The 18,203-nt window shown below is 48.1% G+C and overlaps 6 protein-coding genes across 6 annotated transcripts; 5 read left to right on the forward strand and 1 right to left on the reverse strand.

The window, feature by feature from the left end:
- Positions 1-1,129: 1,129 nt before the first annotated feature.
- Positions 1,130-2,653, reverse strand: N7503_005335 (integral membrane protein TmpA; the record flags this gene model as incomplete). The annotated part of the gene is made up of 1 exon (XM_057064882.1): positions 1,130-2,653. One exon carries the CDS (start codon positions 2,651-2,653, stop codon positions 1,130-1,132), a length of 1,524 nt encoding a protein of 507 aa, XP_056922625.1.
- A 3,008-nt stretch (positions 2,654-5,661) lies between these two features.
- Positions 5,662-7,631, forward strand: afeA (adenylate-forming enzyme AfeA; the record flags this gene model as incomplete). The annotated part of the gene is made up of 3 exons (XM_057064883.1): positions 5,662-5,922; positions 6,030-7,153; positions 7,217-7,631. 3 exons carry the CDS (start codon positions 5,662-5,664, stop codon positions 7,629-7,631), a joined length of 1,800 nt encoding a protein of 599 aa, XP_056922626.1.
- A 1,975-nt stretch (positions 7,632-9,606) lies between these two features.
- On the forward strand, positions 9,607-12,447 carry N7503_005337 (uncharacterized protein; the record flags this gene model as incomplete). Its single annotated transcript, XM_057064884.1, has 11 exons — positions 9,607-9,780; positions 9,841-9,866; positions 9,933-10,167; positions 10,225-10,399; positions 10,455-10,500; positions 10,552-10,720; positions 10,786-10,952; positions 11,011-11,062; positions 11,111-11,266; positions 11,318-11,464; positions 11,524-12,447. The coding sequence occupies 11 exons, from the start codon at positions 9,607-9,609 to the stop codon at positions 12,445-12,447; spliced, it is 2,271 nt and encodes a 756-aa protein (XP_056922627.1).
- A 631-nt stretch (positions 12,448-13,078) lies between these two features.
- On the forward strand, positions 13,079-13,991 carry N7503_005338 (histidine phosphatase family protein; the record flags this gene model as incomplete). Its single annotated transcript, XM_057064885.1, has 4 exons — positions 13,079-13,127; positions 13,182-13,563; positions 13,655-13,864; positions 13,919-13,991. 4 exons carry the CDS (start codon positions 13,079-13,081, stop codon positions 13,989-13,991), a joined length of 714 nt encoding a protein of 237 aa, XP_056922628.1.
- Positions 13,992-14,528: 537 nt separating this feature from the next.
- Positions 14,529-15,278, forward strand: N7503_005339 (uncharacterized protein; the record flags this gene model as incomplete). Its single annotated transcript, XM_057064886.1, has 1 exon — positions 14,529-15,278. The coding sequence occupies one exon, from the start codon at positions 14,529-14,531 to the stop codon at positions 15,276-15,278; it is 750 nt and encodes a 249-aa protein (XP_056922629.1).
- Positions 15,279-16,438: 1,160 nt separating this feature from the next.
- N7503_005340 (alpha/beta hydrolase) lies at positions 16,439-17,296 on the forward strand (the record flags this gene model as incomplete). Its single annotated transcript, XM_057064887.1, has 2 exons — positions 16,439-16,897; positions 16,964-17,296. The coding sequence occupies 2 exons, from the start codon at positions 16,439-16,441 to the stop codon at positions 17,294-17,296; spliced, it is 792 nt and encodes a 263-aa protein (XP_056922630.1).
- Positions 17,297-18,203: the final 907 nt, after the last annotated feature.

The raw sequence follows: 18,203 nt of genomic DNA on the forward strand, positions 1-18,203 counted from the left end.
ATGTTGTACAGCATAGAATTGGGCATCAGGCTGAACTGCTTCCATGGTTTCGCTCAACCATAGCCCACTTGAGCATGCCTGGTTCGCATTCAGGGCGGCAAAAGGCAACCACATAGTATGATCTGCAAAAATGTGATTGCCGTCTTCATGTTTGGGCAGATTCGGAATACCAAGAGAGTCGATGATTTACACTACGCTATGCGAAGTGACATGTGCACCTGTACCCGTGCACAGACCCCTCGTGATTGCCTCGTTTTATGCGGGACAAACTGAGCGGTATACCCATGAGCTAATAAGAAGATAGAACATCCTACGCTAAATCAGCTGCGCTGCATCTGTGCATCATTGATGTGGATTTTGCAACCGGTAGTGCAGGGCGTGATGTAAGCGCAGGGGTGTCAAAGTAGATATAACGAACGTGGTATTATTATTCAGAGCAGGGAGATACCCCAGAAAAAAAAAATGAAAAAAACTCGGTTTATTAGAGTAAGAGACGCCTTGCTTTAAAAGAGATTCTTGACGTCTGACGTGAATTCCTCCGAGACCACGTTGCCGTGAATTATACTCCCTAGGGTAGCGAAAAGAGTCACCAGCCAATTAGCCAATAGTGGACCCGGACAATTTGGAATTTAATGTATGGGGAATCACGTCTCACGCATAAGGTTCCAACCGTGTGGTTTCCATTGTTTGCATTTGACAGAGAACTCGTTTTTTAGGGGGTCATAGCGCCCCCTGTGCAGATACGATTCCAAATCACCAGTCAAAGAACAAAATCTCTTCCTTAATGCTCATGCAACCACCCTTCTCTTACCCCCTAACCCTTGAGAACTTGATTTCCCGTTTTCTGTGAACAAAGCGAAGCCGAATGGGATAAAGCGAAGAAAAATGAAACGAAAGTGAAGATTGATCCGAATGATGATATATTCAAGGTAAATATGACTCGAGATAAGATACACCCCCCATGGAAATATTGTCCAATGCCCAATGAAACGCCGATAAACAGAGAGGATATATAACTAAAAGAAAACCCATGGAATGAACACTAAACAAGAAAATGCCTAGAGAAATCGAGATTGCGCCCCCGGAACCGACATGGTGGGGGCCAACGCCTCCGGAAAACCATTGGAACTCAAGAATCGAAAATCGGGCCAAACGCCGGGAAACCTCGTGCCTCAAGCTCATGAACGATGCGCCCGGTTAGTACAGGGTTGCTGATCACGCAAACCGCTTCCGCATTGAACTCCTTGAATTGGCGAGCGATGATTGGCACCATGTCGACACGACCGGTTTGGTCCGTGTCCAGAACGATGGGGTACTCATCCATCTGGCGAACCAGGTCCAGAACCCCCTGGCCGTATGTCTTTAGCGGGGCGCGGGCCTGCCACATCACCCGCAGGGCGGGTCGGTTCTCATCACCCAGGAACGACAAACAGGGGCCGATACCAGAGCCAGTGGTTACAACAATGACCCGCTTGAAGACGCGCATGGCATATGCAAAGCCATAGATCAAGACGCCACGCTTCCAGAAGTGCGTTGGCGGTTCGTTGATAGTGGCAGCTGTCCAATCACCAGCCTTGGACACCAAGCAAGAGAAGCTAGGCCTTCCACGCGGGCCTAGCGCGATGGAGTCGGGGAAAGTGGCAAACCCATGCCAGTCACGCAGGGGGTGCTTGGACAGCTGGGTGCCCTTACCAAAGACCGTCGTGGTGTGGTCGAAGTGTAGGCGAACAGCGTGAGCAGAAAGCTTCTCGGCCCGCACCGGGACCTTGCGGAGCATAAGCCAAGGCTGAATGATCGCCACAATGGTCACGATCAAGAACCAGAAGGCAGGCAGGGACACGAGGAAATTGCCGAGGGTCTGATTCTGGGCCGAGCTGAATTCATGCGCGAACAGCATTAGCAGCACCAGGAACAGGGCCACGACCAGCCACCCGGAGAAACGGTGGATCAGTTCGAAATAATCATGGAACTTAGTGCGAAACGTGGGGTGCGATACAACGGTGATCGCCAACAGAAGCACGAGAATGACATAAGCCACTGCCACGGGGGCGGCTGAAATGCTGACAGCCGATGCGCTAGTCGGAGATGGCGTCCAATACTGGTGTGACATGACACCGACGAACGCAATGTACCACACTAGTGCAGCTACTCCGCAACCGCTGTGAACGCCACCATAATGGTACACCTGTGCGGCCAATCGGCGCAATGGGGCTGGGGCGGACCGAGGTATCGAGCACACAAGGTAGAAGATACTGTTGACGACCAGTGGTTGGCGGGCCAGCCCGCATGCCAACAGATTGGCTGCCGTTGCGTTGACCAGGGCAATTAGCTTGCGGTCAGCAAGCATGACCGCCACAAAAACGCCTACGTTTGTGAGGAAGACAAGGGTAAAGAGTCGTCGATAGATTGTGAGGAGGGCAAAGCGCAAGCCGGCCAGCGGCTTCTTTTGGGGCAGAGGTGCTTGAGCCTCCAGGTCAATTCGATCATGACCTGAGTCGGTTGATACCGAGCCCATCTCCTTGGACAGGTACTTCTCAAGGTCCACTTCGCCATTGGTGAGGGTTACCTCGCTGGATGTAGGTGAAGAATGGGACTCCATCTTGACCAGAGCAGGCTCCGGCTTGGATATAATGGTCTTCTCTGATATCGACATGATTCTTATACTTTGGAATCAAAGACGATATGTTCGGGTTAAAGAAGAGCAGACCAGGATGTTTCAAAAGAGGGCCGAAATGAAACGATAAAGGAAGTTGGCAACTTGACCAGGATGCTTGGTTCAAGGAATAAGATTGGAGGCCGAACAATGGGCAATTTGAATGCCACCAGGAACCTTGAAAGGGAATGAAGGTACACAATTGGAGGGGGGGCAAGTCGAATACCCTTTCATACTTCGGCAGGGATTAAGTGCCTTTTGTGTGCTTAGCCCTATCTTACTGCGAGGGTGTGATCCTCTATTTCCCTCCCCTCGCAAGTGGATTCCCCAAATGGAACCAAGTCAGGGATCTCTATGGGTCATCAATACTTTCGCTCGACTATTTCCTTTTTGGATCACAGCTGCTTTCATCACAATCCTTGTTCCGGACCAATGGTACCATGATTGCGCCTTGGCATCATTTTCTAATGGTTCTTTTTTTCCTTGATTTATTGTTTTTCATTTTCCAATTTTTTAGTGGGTGTATTTCCATGGGATTTACAGGATTCCTTCGGTGTTTGCTCCCCACCGCAGCCTAACATTGATCTAGTGTATGACACTATCATGGGCCCAGATCCCGCCTGAGTTAGGGCAAGGCTCGCTAGCGGGACAATACTCAAGTTGAGGTGCCAATGAGCTCACAACCTCCACCTCCTCTACCCTTGCATTCAGCTGTTGCCGCTGACGATCTATGGCACTCTATCGCAATTGGAGTCATTATGGGGCTTCATGCGGTGTCAATGATAGCGTCGAAGGTGGGCCACGTCTGAACACAATATCTACACCTGACAGTGAAGACGGGATAGACGGGAAGGTTCGGAAGCCCGACCCATTCCAGTAAGTACTGCCCTTCGTTCGCCTCGAGATGTAACCCAATCAAGAGTCTTGCTCTCACGATCGTCGGCCAAAAAGCCTGGTCCAAGGAAGTCATTGTCACGCCCTCGCTGCAGGTCGCTCTAAAGGTTCAATCCTGAATGGGGTTTTAGGGCCCTCGTTGCATGCAAGTTGGCCCCGGAGATGATCGGTCAAGGGAACTGCATGGGGAAACCCAATATTGCTAAACTATGTCCGCATGTGAAACCTTCCACGACCCGGACGACTACCGAAGGGATCGGGGAAGCTGAACCGACGATCGACTACTAAGACGGATAACAGCATACCAAATCATGCGGTCTGAGACAATGCCCTTTCTGTTCCTGGAACGTGGTAGCGCTTCACCTGCACCTCGAACGTCTATCTGCCACACCCCCTCGCAGGAATGGCATGTTTTCTATTACTTTGCTTTTTTCGCCTTGTCCGGCTACTGTCGATCGTCGATCATTGATTGCAGGGCGGGGGCACGCCATGCAGTCTTGTGGAAACCGGATCCTGAGTTCGCAGGTGCCCAAAATGTATGATGGCGCCCGATGGTCGGGGTGGGTCACCGACACCGCGGTCCTGGAGGGCTTGCATTGCATGATACATTGCAGCTGTGTGGCGCACGTTTTTCACTAGTCGATCTAGATCTCTGGACGGATGCTTCTTGCATTCCGCCGAAGGGAGGTGGAGACCACCTTTTTTTTATTTTTTATTTTTCATTTTCCATTTTACCGAGGGTTCGTCACACGGAAGGGGCCTATCGATAGTGGACCAATTTCCCCACTTCAGGTCAGATCAGGTCGTGAGGGGAAAACGAAAAGTGGGATGAGCGATATCGCACGAACCTTGGAAGTGACGTGGAGCGGGAGGCGGTGACAGTTCCCTTGGTTCTGGGGGCTGTCACCGATGACATGACAACGGTGGAGCCTCAAATTTGGCACCCTGGGAAACCCCCCAGAGAAGAAATTGAGAAAAAGAAAAAGAAAACGAAAAAGACTGCATTAGTTGACTGGGGTTACAGTTTGGCAGGTGTCTACTACGATCGACTACATCATCGAACACACGGGACAGGTGTCGGCCGGGGCTGTGGATGCGCAGTCCCGTCCCGATCTGACGGGGACTCAGCTCGTGGGAAATGCAGATTCATGCATGGCCAATAGGCTATTGTAGAGGTGCAGGAGATTAAAGTGCGGTCAGAACATAAGCGCCACTCGAAATTGGGGACTTTAGGTTAGAGGGGACCCACGATCTGCATATTGTAAATCATTGACTCGCAGCAAAACGAAAGGGAGAAATTGATCCCGATCTGGTCGATCTTTTGCACCCCTTCGGGGGGAAGACGGGGGAAGACAGCCGGCAAGGTATGTAACACAATAAATGAAAGTGATCCGAGCTTCCAAGTTGTGGCTTGTGGCTCAGCTGGCAAAGGAGGTGATATGGAAGGGATAAGGGCAAGGTATAGACCCGCAGTGGTGCGCCACTAGTTTTAGCGCGAACCGGTTCGGTGGAGCCGGATGGATTCGATTCGAGTGCATCACCAATCGACCATGACACATACATTTTTGGCCTAGGCATGGTTATTTTTCCTTATTTTCTTTTTTCTTTTTTTTTTTTTTTTTTTTTTTTTTTTTTTTTCGATATCATCCTCGGTATATGTTTCTGTACTTTTGTCACTAGGATGATCATTTTTTGCCATCATAGACATGATATCACATCCAATAATCGTGATCATGGGATGATTCAATTAATTCTCGAGGGAGTGAATTCCTAGCGAAGGAACCAAAAAGCTAAATTTACACTTTGCGTGCCTTCTGTCAGGCCCAGTATCTCGGTTCAAAGGTAAAGTGGGGCCTGATGACCTAAGCATGTATTCCAAATATTCCAAATCAACGATTCATTCGAAGGATCCTGCTTCAGGAAATCAAATAGAATACAATGTCTCTATATAACTTCCCCCTCCCGCCCTTGAGAATTGATATCCATACCCCTTCCAGGAGCATCCAATTCCACATCTCTCTATATAATCTCTACTCCATTCCACATACTTGATTCCAGCTTACATACCAATCAACTTACTTTTTTTCTCCCCTCTGTGATCTGAATCCGGCAGTATGGGCTACTGGGATGCCTCCGCGCCTACTGGCGTCATGGATCCTCTGCTGAACCAAGATATCTACACCGATCTCTTGACATTCACCTTCTGTGGCCCGAATCCATATAACCAAAACCAGCCACTCTTCATTGATGCTGAGGACCCTTCGCGGTCCTTCACAGGCACGCAATTCCGGCAGCTGGTCCGGACTTTGATCGCAGGCTTCAAAGCGCATGGCGTGCAAAAGGGTGACTGTGTACTACTTCATCTGGGGAACAGCGTAAGTCACTCAGAATCGCAGCCAGCCCAGTTGGGAAACCCGACTACACTGCATCTCATAATCCAAGTACTTTATTCGGAGATACTGACTCGGACTGCGTTACACAGATCTTATATCCCGCTCTGTTCTTCGGTATCATTGGCGCCGGCGGTGTCTACATGGGTTCAAATCCCCGCAGTCAAACCTCCGAATTCGAACACATCATTTCCCTCGCCGAGCCCAAATTCATCTTCACAACTAGCGATGCACTCCCAATGGTGTTGGAGGTCGGTGCCACCCGTGGTATTCGTCCGGAACAGGTTTGCGTGGTCGACGAGCGTGCTGTGGATCACTGCGCTCAACTCTTCCTGTCGTACGAGATGGGTTACCCGGCGAAGGATGCTATGGCCATGCGCACGCAGGATGCTGCATACCTCAATTTCCCGCGTTTGCTTTGCTACGGCGAAAGTCACTGGATGACTTTCACTGATCCTAGAGAGGCGCAGTCCACACCTGCAGCTATGTTCTCGACTAGTGGAACAGGTGGCCTTCCCAAGGCTGCTATCCTGTCGCACCACGCCATTGTGTCGCACCACCGATCAATCCAATATGATGTGCCGTTCCCTGTTAGCAGACTCATGTCGTTACCTATGTTTCATTTATTCGGTGCATTGTGGACACACTTGTTCCCTGTGCGCTACGGCCACCCCGTTTTCGTATTGCCACGCTTCGAGATGAAGTCATTCTTGTCTGCTATCCACCGGTACCAGATCTCAGAGACATATGTGGTACCTGCGATTGTGAACTCGATCAACCGCTCTACCATGCCTGTTGCCAGCTACCTGACATCGCTACGATATGTCGGTGTTGCTGGTGCGCCAATTGATGCGCAGACAATGGGCCAATTCCAGAGCCTCCTCCACTCGCAGGCCTATGCTTGTCAGCTATGGGGTATGACCGAAGTCGGTGTAATTTTCCAGAACCGCTACGGCCAGCAAAATAACCACGGTAGCATCGGCACCCGTCTAGCAGGGTATGAAGCACGCCTGGTCGATTCTGAAGGCAGAATTGTGCAGAATGACGACCGGGCGGGCGAACTGTACGTTCGCGGGCCGGGCCTCCTACAATCTTACAAGGGCCGCACCGATGCCAAAGAAGCCGGTGGTTGGTTCCGCACAGGTGACGTGGCATACGTCAAGCACGGCTACTATTACATCGTTGGCCGGACAAAAGAGTTAATTAAAGTGCGAGGGTAAGATAACAACTCTATTAGCTTGACAGACCCAAAATTGAGTATACTAACAATTCCCCACAGTTGGCAAGTGGCTCCCGCCGAAGTGGAGACAGTCCTCCTCCAACACCCAGGAATCATCGACGCCGCCGTTACCGGTGTAAATCTACCAGATGGTAGCGGTGAAGTGCCCCGCGCCTTCGTCGTGCGCTCACGCGACCCCGCCCTCAAACGACTCACAGCCAAAGAAGTTTACAATTTCGCCCGCGACAAGTTGGCCAGCTACAAAGCCCTCGATGGCGGTGTGATCTTCGTCGAGGAGATTCCCCGCACGGCTAGCGGGAAGATCCAACGGTTCAAATTATCGCAGATGAACACCTACCGACAGATGATCGCGAACTTATTATCTCGTTTCGAGGGGAACAGCGCCGCACGGGCATTGCCTACCAGCGCGGATGTTCCAGTCGGAATGGCGCCCGAAGGACGGGTTACCGTGTAAGACCAACACACATCAAGCTGGCGTTCTTTGCTTTTTTTTTTTTTGCTTTTTGCATCGTCTCTTGGGGATTGCCATGTTCATCTTGTGTTCTAATTATTGTTCTCTTATCCTATAGGAAGGGGCGTTCCTTGGTTCATGGCGTTTTAAGCAGATTTGGCTCTGCGGTCGATTCGATACGTTCTCGAGTGGTGGGTGTTGGATTACAAGCTCAGGATCTTTATCACTTGAGATCATCCCGGGTGGGCAAACCCGGTTACAACAGATTACGGGCGCTCTGTATTTCATTGGGGGTATCATTTTTTGGGTCTGCACTTTTGTTTCGTGGTCTTTCATGGTTGGAGTGGATTTGATGCATGTTCGAGTTCCAAGTCAAATGTTACTTTTATATTTTAATTATATAGCAAGCCATATATCACCTCGCACTCTTGCGAAGGCGGCGTCTCGGGTTCATGAAATATGACATCATTCACCAATTATTTTGTTAAGATATTTTTGTGTAACCAGCCGCACTTGTTTCACTGTAGTACAACCGTAGGTGTCACACGGCACGGCAATCCAAACCAGGAACCAAGGTGGACGTGGCGCAGGAACAAGCAAATATAGTTAATGCACCTACTGTACGCCTGCATTCATTGTTATTGCCACGCGATCTGCAGATCGGATTTGTGTAACCTTTCCCGCAGTCTGGGTCCTGGGTTTGCATTTTCAGCCACAGACTTGAATATGGGTTTCTGCAGGACTGAAACTTATTTGGGCTGCATCGAAACTCAACGTGGACGTTGAGGACACCGCTATTTCTGTACCCCTCATTCATTCCTACTGCGTGCTCCGGCTTAGGATTTTCAAAGCCTATTCGTGATGATCTCCGTTAACATGCCTGATTGTGGATCGATCGATCGGATGTCTCTTGGCGAGAATGCAAACGAACGCCGATCACCAGCCTCTTGAAAGAGCCCCTCAGCCCCTCCGCCCCTCAGTTCTTCACACGTTCAGCTCTTCAGCCACTCTAACTCTCCGAGCTCGGGGTTTATTCGGGGTTTGTCACGTTTGTTCACTTTCATAGTGGAGGCAGTCCGGCTTAAAAGGCACTCCTACCGAGTCAAAGAGAGGAGGGGTGAGGGGAGGAGAGGGGTAAATGAGCATAGTCTCTAGATTCCAGAAACCAAAGAATTAGTAATAGAAATGTCGCTGATGATTGAAATTTCAAATTCAGGTTCAGGTTTTCGGTATAGTTTACTCCACTATGTGAGGTCTTGGATCACTCGCTCTTTTAATGTTTTTGGTGACTATGGATATGTGTGCGATCGTAAATTGCAGTCGTAATCGAATCACTAATTATTATTTCTTATCAGTATGACACATTGACAAGTACTTCAATGACAGATGGTCCGTGGTTTGGGGATAAATTCTGTATGGGGGAGATAATTGCCTCATATAACCCCAACTCCCGCCCTCTCTGTGATCAACTGTCAAAAATCCCTCTTTTCTCCAAATTCCAATCTAAGATTCGTATAAAGGTCGCCAAGTGTTTGGAAACGACCAATAGGACTATCAAAATCTTATCTAGCTCTGGTGATTCGTCATTTTGGCTAAAAAGGATCGCGGCGTCCGAATGGCGCTACGTTAAAGCGATGCAGGTCCGAGCCTCTTGGAGTGTATGAGATATTTATCTTCTCGTATCATTTCAATCTCAGTAATCGTACCTTGATGGATCTATGTCTCCCGATTTATACAAACCCTGACACGTGGGAATTCTATAGATGTTAGAACGAGATAACAGAGATTTTTAGCACTGTCAAGGTCCCTAGATCGCTTTTGCATGACAATATCATAGGATCTTTAGATCTGCTTAAATGTTTGCTATGGAACTTCTTTTCTCTACTTCTTTTCCCTACCCCCATATTCACCACCACGCCTCTCACTGCCGTTCCTTACCGTCCTCCAAACTTGCTCTCTGAAATAAAGAGTATCCGCCATGGAAGACCCAGAAGGGCTGGTGAAGCATCGGATGGCGCCTCGTGCTACAATCACTCCGCCCGATTACACTATCAATAGTGAAAAGGCAGAGGACCCCAAGATAGCTGATGTCGAGATGAATTCTGTCTCTGAAGGCAAAGAAGTGGAAGAGAGAGACTTCCATCGCAAACAGGTAAGGCCTTTCAGTGTAATGGACCATTTCAAGCTTTGCTGACAGTTTATCAAATGACAGGAGTTCTCAGGATGGAAATTGGCGTGGTATGTGACGAAGAATCATTTCACTAAACTCGATCGAGTTGCATCTGCTCACCAAAGTATACATAGGCTTACTTACCAGTCCCTCGGAGTCATTTATGGTGACATCGGCACGAGTCCTCTCTACGTTTACTCCAGCACCTTCAGCAGCGAACCAAGCAAAGCCGATATTCTTGGGGCAGTCTCTCTCGTCATCTGGGCTCTTACAATTATGGTCACTATCAAATATGTCTTCATCGTCCTTCGTGCAGACGACGAGGGCGAGGGTGGTACTTTTGCGCTTTACTCTCTTCTGTCTCGATATGTATGATGTGGCCACTCCTCCGCACCAATGTTTTACTGACACAGTTGTTCAATACAGGCTAAGCTGGTCCGATATGATCCTCGGCACTCAGATTTGGTTCGGATGCAACGCTACAACACGGACGAACTGCAAAAGCCCAATTTGATGACTCGCAGCATCATGGAGCGAAGCACTTTCATCAAGTGGACTCTAAAAGTGGTTGGGGCGTTTGGCGTGGCCCTAATACTGGCAGGTATGTTTACACTCAAATGTGAGGATGTACTTCTGGTTAACATTTTGTTTCACAGATGGTGTTCTCACCCCCGCCCAGTCAATTCTAGGCGCAATTCAAGGGTATGAAAACCAAGTTCGTGAAATACCGAGCCAAAGCTAATTGACTAACAGAGTAACTGTTGTTAATCCAAACATGTCCACATCTGCAGTCGTTGGCATTTCATGCGGAATTTTGGTGCTGGTTTTCGTCATCCAGCCATTTGGAACCACCAGGATTGCGAGCACTTTCGCACCGATCGTTATCGTTTGGATGCTATTCAACCTCACCTTTGGAATCTATGTGAGTTTACGGTGTCACTGGCAAATTCTTGAACATAGTTTACTGATACTTCTTTCCACTGATAGAATCTGGTGATGTTCGATGCTTCCATTCTCAAGGCATTCTCGCCGTATTTTGCCGGTGCCTTCTTGGTGCGAAACAAACAGGACGGTTGGCTGTCTCTTGGAGGTATTCTACTTGCCTTTACTGGTGTAGAGACCTTGTTCGCCGATCTGGGCGCGTTTACCCGAAGGTACGCATATGATGATCTGGAAGCTTTGCCGCAAGGTGCTTACAAAAATATTTTATAGATCAATCCAGATCTCATGGCTCTGTTTTGTCTACCCATGTCTCCTAATCTCGGTAAGCCTAACTCGGTCTAAAATTAGATGATGCTAACGCCTGGAAAAGTACATCGGCCAAGGAGCGCACATCAGCGTTAATCCCAGTGCCTATGCAAACCCATTCTATTTGACTGTCCCCCCTGGCATGCTCTGGCCCAGTCTTATCGTGGCTGTTTTGGCCTGTATTGTTGCAAGCCAAGCGGTCATCACCGGGGCTTATCAGGTTGGTTGCGCATGGATATTTTTATATCAAGCTCCACTGACAAGAATACAGTTGCTGTGTCAAATCATGAAACTTTCTTACTTCCCTCAAGTGAAAGTCTATCATACATCGAAAACATTCCACGGTCAAGTCTATATTCCGATCGCAAACTGGCTGATGATGATCGGAACAATAATCGTGACCGCAGTGTACAATAACGTATGCATTTTCTACTCCGCCCAAATATATCAACCCCTCACTAACAATTTGGCATCAAGACAACACGACTCGGAGAGGCCTACGGAACATGCGTCATTCTAGTCTCATTTCTCACTACCTGCATGGTGGCCGTCGTCGCACTAATCGTATGGAGACTCCCAATTTGGATCGTTCTTCCAGTTTTCATCGTTTTTGCCCTTTGGGATGGCATGTTCCTCTCCGCCGCCATGAGCAAAGTGCCCCACGGCGCATGGTTCACCCTCATGTTGGCCGTGATCTTGACCTGCCTTTTCATCCTCTGGCGCTACGGCAAAGAAGAGCAATGGAACGCCGAAGAATCTGACAATGTTCCTCTCTACCATACCACTTTCCTCCGCGACCACCAGCTCTACCTAAAACATGACCCCGCAGGTCCCTACATCCGACGGACCAGAGGACTAGGAATATTCTTCGATAAGTCCGGAAGCGCGATAAACACCCCAACTGTGTTTCTCCACTTCCTGCAAAAGTTCAGCGCAATGCCAGAGGTTACGGTCTTCTTTCACCTGCGACCCCTGTCCATTCCTTCAGTCGCTCCCGAGGAGAGGTACACCATCACGCGGTGTTTCACGAGGGCCGATAATGCGACTAAGCAGCCTATCCCTAATTGTTACCGTTTGATGGTGCGACATGGTTACACCGATGAGATTATCACTCCAGACCTGGGGGTTCTTGTTCTGGGGCTGATTCGTGGGTTCCTGAAATGCTCAGATATCATCAGCGAAGAGGATACCGAGCTGGCTACTTTGAATTGTGCGTCGAATGCGCAGGTTATCTACATTGTGGGCAAGGAACAGCTCAACATCACGAAGGAACGGAACTATTTCCGGCGCATGCTTCTTTGGGCATTCTTGCTTATTAGGGATTCTAGCCGGACGAAGATCCAGAGTTTGAATGTTCAAATGGAGCGGCTGGTTGAAGTTGGCTTTGTGAAAAGGATGTGAGCGTGAAGAACGGGCGGAAGGGTCCGTTGGGGTTGGTTATTGTCGATTTATCGCCATGATGAATAGAAGACATGTGTACAAATAACTGGAATTGATGATGATGAAAACATTAAATTAAATTTGCTATCTAGAAATGTTTTCAGAGGCAGTCACCGAATATATCGGGACCTAACAGATAGTCACTAAACGCCGGTCTGATAGGCGGATATAATGAACCTAGAAATGAAAGGAGTCTTCAAGCATTGAAGCTAGGTATACCTTATCTATCCATGTGGCATGTTTGTTTGGGTGTAATCTAGTGACGACTAGAAGTTGTTGACAACGTGTCTGCCTGACGATCTAGGCACTAAATCTATTTGCTCATTGTTGGGTGTGCAGGTATATGTCTCTCTTCTCTCTCGATACTCAATCGACGCCACCTTCTGTGCTTCTAATTCCCCTTCTCGTACGGCCATTGTCATTGGGCTGTGAGTGAATGCCTCGTACTTACAGGGATTGGGCGGCCCAAGTTTTTGACCCCGGTGACTCGAAAAAGTGATGACTAACCTCAAGCGACGCTCGATCCCAACTTGTTACCCCAATCTTATCATTGCGCCACCATCTAGACCTTTAACCTCAAGTACTCATAAAAATGCCCGGCCAAGACGCAGGTACCCCGCGTGTATTTCTTTACCGTCACGGTACGTGCATCCAACAAAGACAAACAAACAGCAAGGAGTCCTAACAAGTACCAGGCCAGACAGAATGGTCCCAGAACGGTCGCTACACCGGCGTTACTGAGCTGGACCTCACACCCACTGGCAGAAAACAAGTCTCTGCATCGGGGAAGATGATTGTTGGCTCGGGCAAATTGATTGACCCGGCCAACCTTGCTCGAGTCTATATTAGCCCTCGCAAGCGAGCGATGCAGACCTTTGACATTGCATTTGATGATGCCGATAAGCAGGCATTACAGAGCAAGGATAAGGTTACTCAGAAAGAAGAGAGATTGGCTGAATGGGGTTATGGTTTGTACGAGGGGTTGGTGACGAAGGAGATCCGGGCTCTGAGAAAAGAGCGTGGGCTGGATGCTGAGCGGCCTTGGGATATTTGGCGCGATGGCTGCGAAGAGGGAGAGTAAGTTTCAAGTATTTCTTTGTCGCATTTGAAATATATCTTTCGTGGGTGGTTTGGTTTTCAAAGGGATGCATAGCTGACAAGGTCTTAGATCTGCGCAAGATGTTACGGATCGCCTTGACAGTCTCATTCGGGAAATCAGGGCTTCTCACAAAGACAACATGCATGGTGAAAACCCCTCGGATATTGTACTTGTTGCCCATGGTCATCTTCTTCGGGCCTTTACCAAGCGCTGGCTTGGATATCCGATGGAATTCCCTCTGCTTCTTATGCTCGAGCCTGGTGCTGTTGGTGTTCTCAGGTACGATATTTGATTTTACCTTACTCTTCTCTTGTGATTTCTAACCGATTGCAGTTATCAGCATCATAATATTGATGAACCCGCTCTGTTGGTTGGATATGGCTTTCCCGTGGACGAGGAAGAATGATGGGGAGGATCTAGATGATCATATTTTTGAAGTTTGAAAAATACAATAGGAATGAATTAACTTCAAATCTTGAACATATCAGATATGAAAATGGTGTGATGTGTGGTGGGGAGAAGGAAGAAGTCTAAGTCTGCTCCAAGTGGAGGGACATGGTAGCTATGTTCACCTGACTGAAATAAATTAGTGCAACTTTTTCCCCTCATAAATTGTGGGCAACTTGTCAACTAGTCACTTGGCTTGACTATTAATAGGGGGTTGTTAAACTTTGTCGCTCACAAGGCTGCAACAAAACCTATATGAAAGACTAGTACCCACCGCACACCCTCAGACCTTTTTTTTTTTTTTTTTTTGTCAACACACGCTTCAAATCCTATGACATGCCAACCCAGCAGCAAGCTGTACAGACCACAAGTAGTGGGTAATGAAGTTTGAAGCACGCCATTCTACGGCCTTCGTCCTATCTTTTGCACTTCTCCGACAACCTTCCTTAGCTTATTCGAAAAGCTATCGGATATTTTGAGAACCTGAGATCCAAGAATGGCTCTCCTCAACCTGCCCATCGAAGTGTTGCTAGAATTTGCGGTCTTCCTAGCAGAAAGCGACGTCAACTCATTATGCCAAGTAAACTGGCGACTTTATGATATTCTGAATCCATATATGTATCGGAACAATGCTCGAAACTTTGGGTCTTCGGCGTTGATATGGGCCTCTGGGAATGGAAACTCAGCTACAGTCAAACGAGTTTTCGAAACGGCGACAGCACAGAGACAGAGCGACGTTAAGAGTGCATTCTTCGAAGCCTTGCAAAATGGAAATACAGAGGTGATCAAGATTTTACTAGAGAAGAGAAGTGACATCGATGTGGATGCCAAAGTAGATGACGATCGGACGCCACTATTCATAGCGGCGGAATATGGGTATGCGCCGCTGGTGAAGCTGCTTCTGGATACTGGAAAGGTGGATATCAACGCCAATTTTCACCAATATGGAACACCGCTAGGCATAGCTGCGTTTAATGGGCATGTGGAAACAGTGAGGATACTGCTGGACACTGAACGTGCGGATACAGAAGCAACAAATCGCTGTCTTGAGACACCAATTTACGCTGCTGCAACGAACGGAAGAGAGGCGGTGATAGAGATTTTTGTTAAGAGAGGGGTGGATTTGGAAGCAGAGTATGACAGAGTCAGATTCCCAGGCCTGACGCTGCGTGAGGCTCTGATAGAGACCGCGACAGTGCATGAGCGTGTAGGAGCTTCAGCAATCCTGAAGCTACTAGCCGCGTGAGAGTAGACAAAACCAGCCATCAGTCATACCCGCTTCTCTCTATCACCGATGGTAATCAGGATGTTGATAGATGGAGCGCGATAATTGAACATCACAAAGTTAGTTGAACAACCTCAATAATCGCATTCAGAAAGCAGGGCACTTATTGTTATCTCGATTATTGGAAGTGCATCACATAACCTCGCTGAATTGACGTTAATATACGAGATAATGATTCACTGAAGCCATGATATGAGTAAGAAAAGGTGGCTCAGTGGGTGTCACGCTTTAATCACCTTCACATTCTAGCGTAGTCTACATAGTGACATGAGCAAGTAGGTACCTGAGTATGTACCCAATCATATTACTCCCTGGTTTTTGAATGCTGCGCTACATTGAAAGCGGTTAGTGAAGCTGTGGTGTTCGATCAAAAAGCTCCCCTAGATAACACCCTCTCATCACATCAAGCGCTCACGGCGGGGATGTCGATGTCGATGACGGTGTTTCTTCACATTTCATAATAGGCTTTGTTTGAGATAGACCTGAACCGATTTTCATAAGACAAACATTGACTTTGCACTATTTCTGAATGAAATCTATGGTTAAAAAGACATTCTACCGCTTTGTTGCATTTCTTCACGTTCTTCTAAAGTGGATCCTGCAGCGGAGCCGACGAGACCCACCGAAAAATCCCGAAGTCTCAGTATCGACATCTGGATGATACCCTGCATTTCTGTAGTTTCAGACCGTGACCTGCATTTATTTTGGAGATACATATCGTGCAAGCACGAGGTTGAAGCCCTTCGCAGGCATCTGAGAACCCCGTGACCTTACTAATCAGAAAAAGGTGCATTACCAATCTACCTGATATGATTACGAATGTGACCAAAATTGATTATACATCTACCCTGACTAGAGCTTAGTTGACTTTATACTTTATTGCATTAGATTGACGCAGCACTGAAGTGAGTTATCCATGGCATAACCTTTGCCAAGTGCAAATGTATAGATCCGGAACCGACGATCGTCGGAACCGATACGAGGACTTGACCAATGATCTTGCCCGCCGCCAAGGACCAGCGTTTTATAAATATTTGGAAATATCTCCTCTGGAATGTCAATTGATTATTTGATTTCCTTTCTATTTCGATTTCAATCAGATCTTTGCAGTCGCCATCAAAATGCCTAAGCCAGTCATCGTCATCGTGCCCGGGGCATGGCACCGACCCAAGCACTACCAAAAGCTCATTGACGCACTGGAGAACGCGGGCTACGAGGCAGTCGGTGTAGCCATGCCTTCTGTTGACTCCAGTCCCCCACACGCCAGCTGGGACCAGGATGCCGCAGAAGTTCGCCGAGTGATCATGGGATACCTCGATGTGGGAAAAGACGTCATTACGGTCGGGCATTCGTTTGGCGGTGTCGCGATGTCCGAGTCTGTCAAAGGTCTGGGCAAGGCCGACAGAGAGAAGCAGGGTCTCCAAGGGGCAGTGGTCCGACTGGTGTATATGTGTGCAATGGCATTGCCGAAAGGCCAGACCTTCTTAGGCCAAATGGTGCCTGCCACTCCCGAAGAGGAGGAACTGGAAAAGCAAAAGAAGAGCTTTGAATCGCAGCATAAGACGATGGAAACCACACCGGTAAGACAGTTTTGATTTATCGATTTATTGTGTATGAGAGGAATGAACCTAACTGGTTGTGAATAGGATGGTGCGATCCTTCTTGACAAAGACGTCGTGCGGGAGGTCTTCTATAACCGTTGCGACCCTGAAGAGGTGCAGCAAGCAGTCGATCTGTTGGGTTCATTCCCTCCGGGTCCCATGGCTGTGCCGGTCACCTATTCACCCTTTCTTGAATTCCCCTGCACATACATCAAGTGCAAGAATGACCGTGCTTTGCCGGTCTCGGTTCAAGGACGGATCATTGCTCAGGCTGAGGGGGCATTCGATGTTGAAGAATGTGAGGAAGGCCATTCGCCTTTCATGAGCAATCCAGGTTTTATTGTGGAGTGTCTGCGCCGTGCAGCAGGGGATGTTTAATGACTATTTAGAAGATCCCTAAGATTGCTGGACATAAGTCTCCTCTTATTCTTCGAAGAATACAAACGATAAAAGATAGTTAATACATGAGCCAGCTTGAACAGGGGGTATACTTCTGACTCATCTGTTTCAAGCATGTCATTGGAAGATAAAGTCCAGGCCTCGGCCCCCAACTTAAATCCGGACAGCCAAAGACAAGGCTCGTAATGCTGACAACCATCCGAATACTTAAACCTGAAGATCCCCGAGTACCTTGCAAGAATTAGGAAACCAAAGACCCAATACAATCAAGCCATGCATGACCCTCGGCCACCCCAGACCTCCGAAAGTAGTTCCCACAAGGGCAACTGTCACTGCGGAGCCGTTCGTTTCAACTTTACCATTTCCCCGCCCCTACACGAGTACCCCGTCAACAACTGCAACTGCTCAATCTGCAGGAAAAACGGCTACCTGCTTGTATACCCTAATACGGCCGACTTTACACTCGAAAGCGGGCAGGATGTGCTGAGAAATCATAAATTTCATACTGGTATGGTTCGGCACCAATTTTGTGGGGAATGTGGCAGTAGTTGTTTTATCGTTCTGGATCAGCCCGACCCTCCATTCCTTGTTGTGAATGTAAGGCTATTTCCTTCAGTAGAACGAAGTCATGCTAACGTGGAAGTGAAGGTTCGGATGCTAGAGGATTTTGATCAGGATAAACTCATACTTAACAAGGTTAATGGTTGGGCGTATGGTGAGGAATATAAGCCTTCGAGATAATGATACGTGGAGGGAGGCTTAAGATGTTTGCAACTTCTCCACTGTTCGTATCAAGTAAATAGACTAAGTTGCATATAAGATTTGGCAACTATTGGCTTTCAGTTTCCGTCTTCGAGCTGTCATTTCTGAATGGCAATTAATCTGT

Source organism: Penicillium pulvis, assembly GCF_028828015.1.
Source record: "Penicillium pulvis strain IBT 33274 chromosome Unknown contig_23_segment0_segment0, whole genome shotgun sequence".
Lineage (NCBI taxonomy): Eukaryota > Fungi > Ascomycota > Eurotiomycetes > Eurotiales > Aspergillaceae > Penicillium > Penicillium pulvis.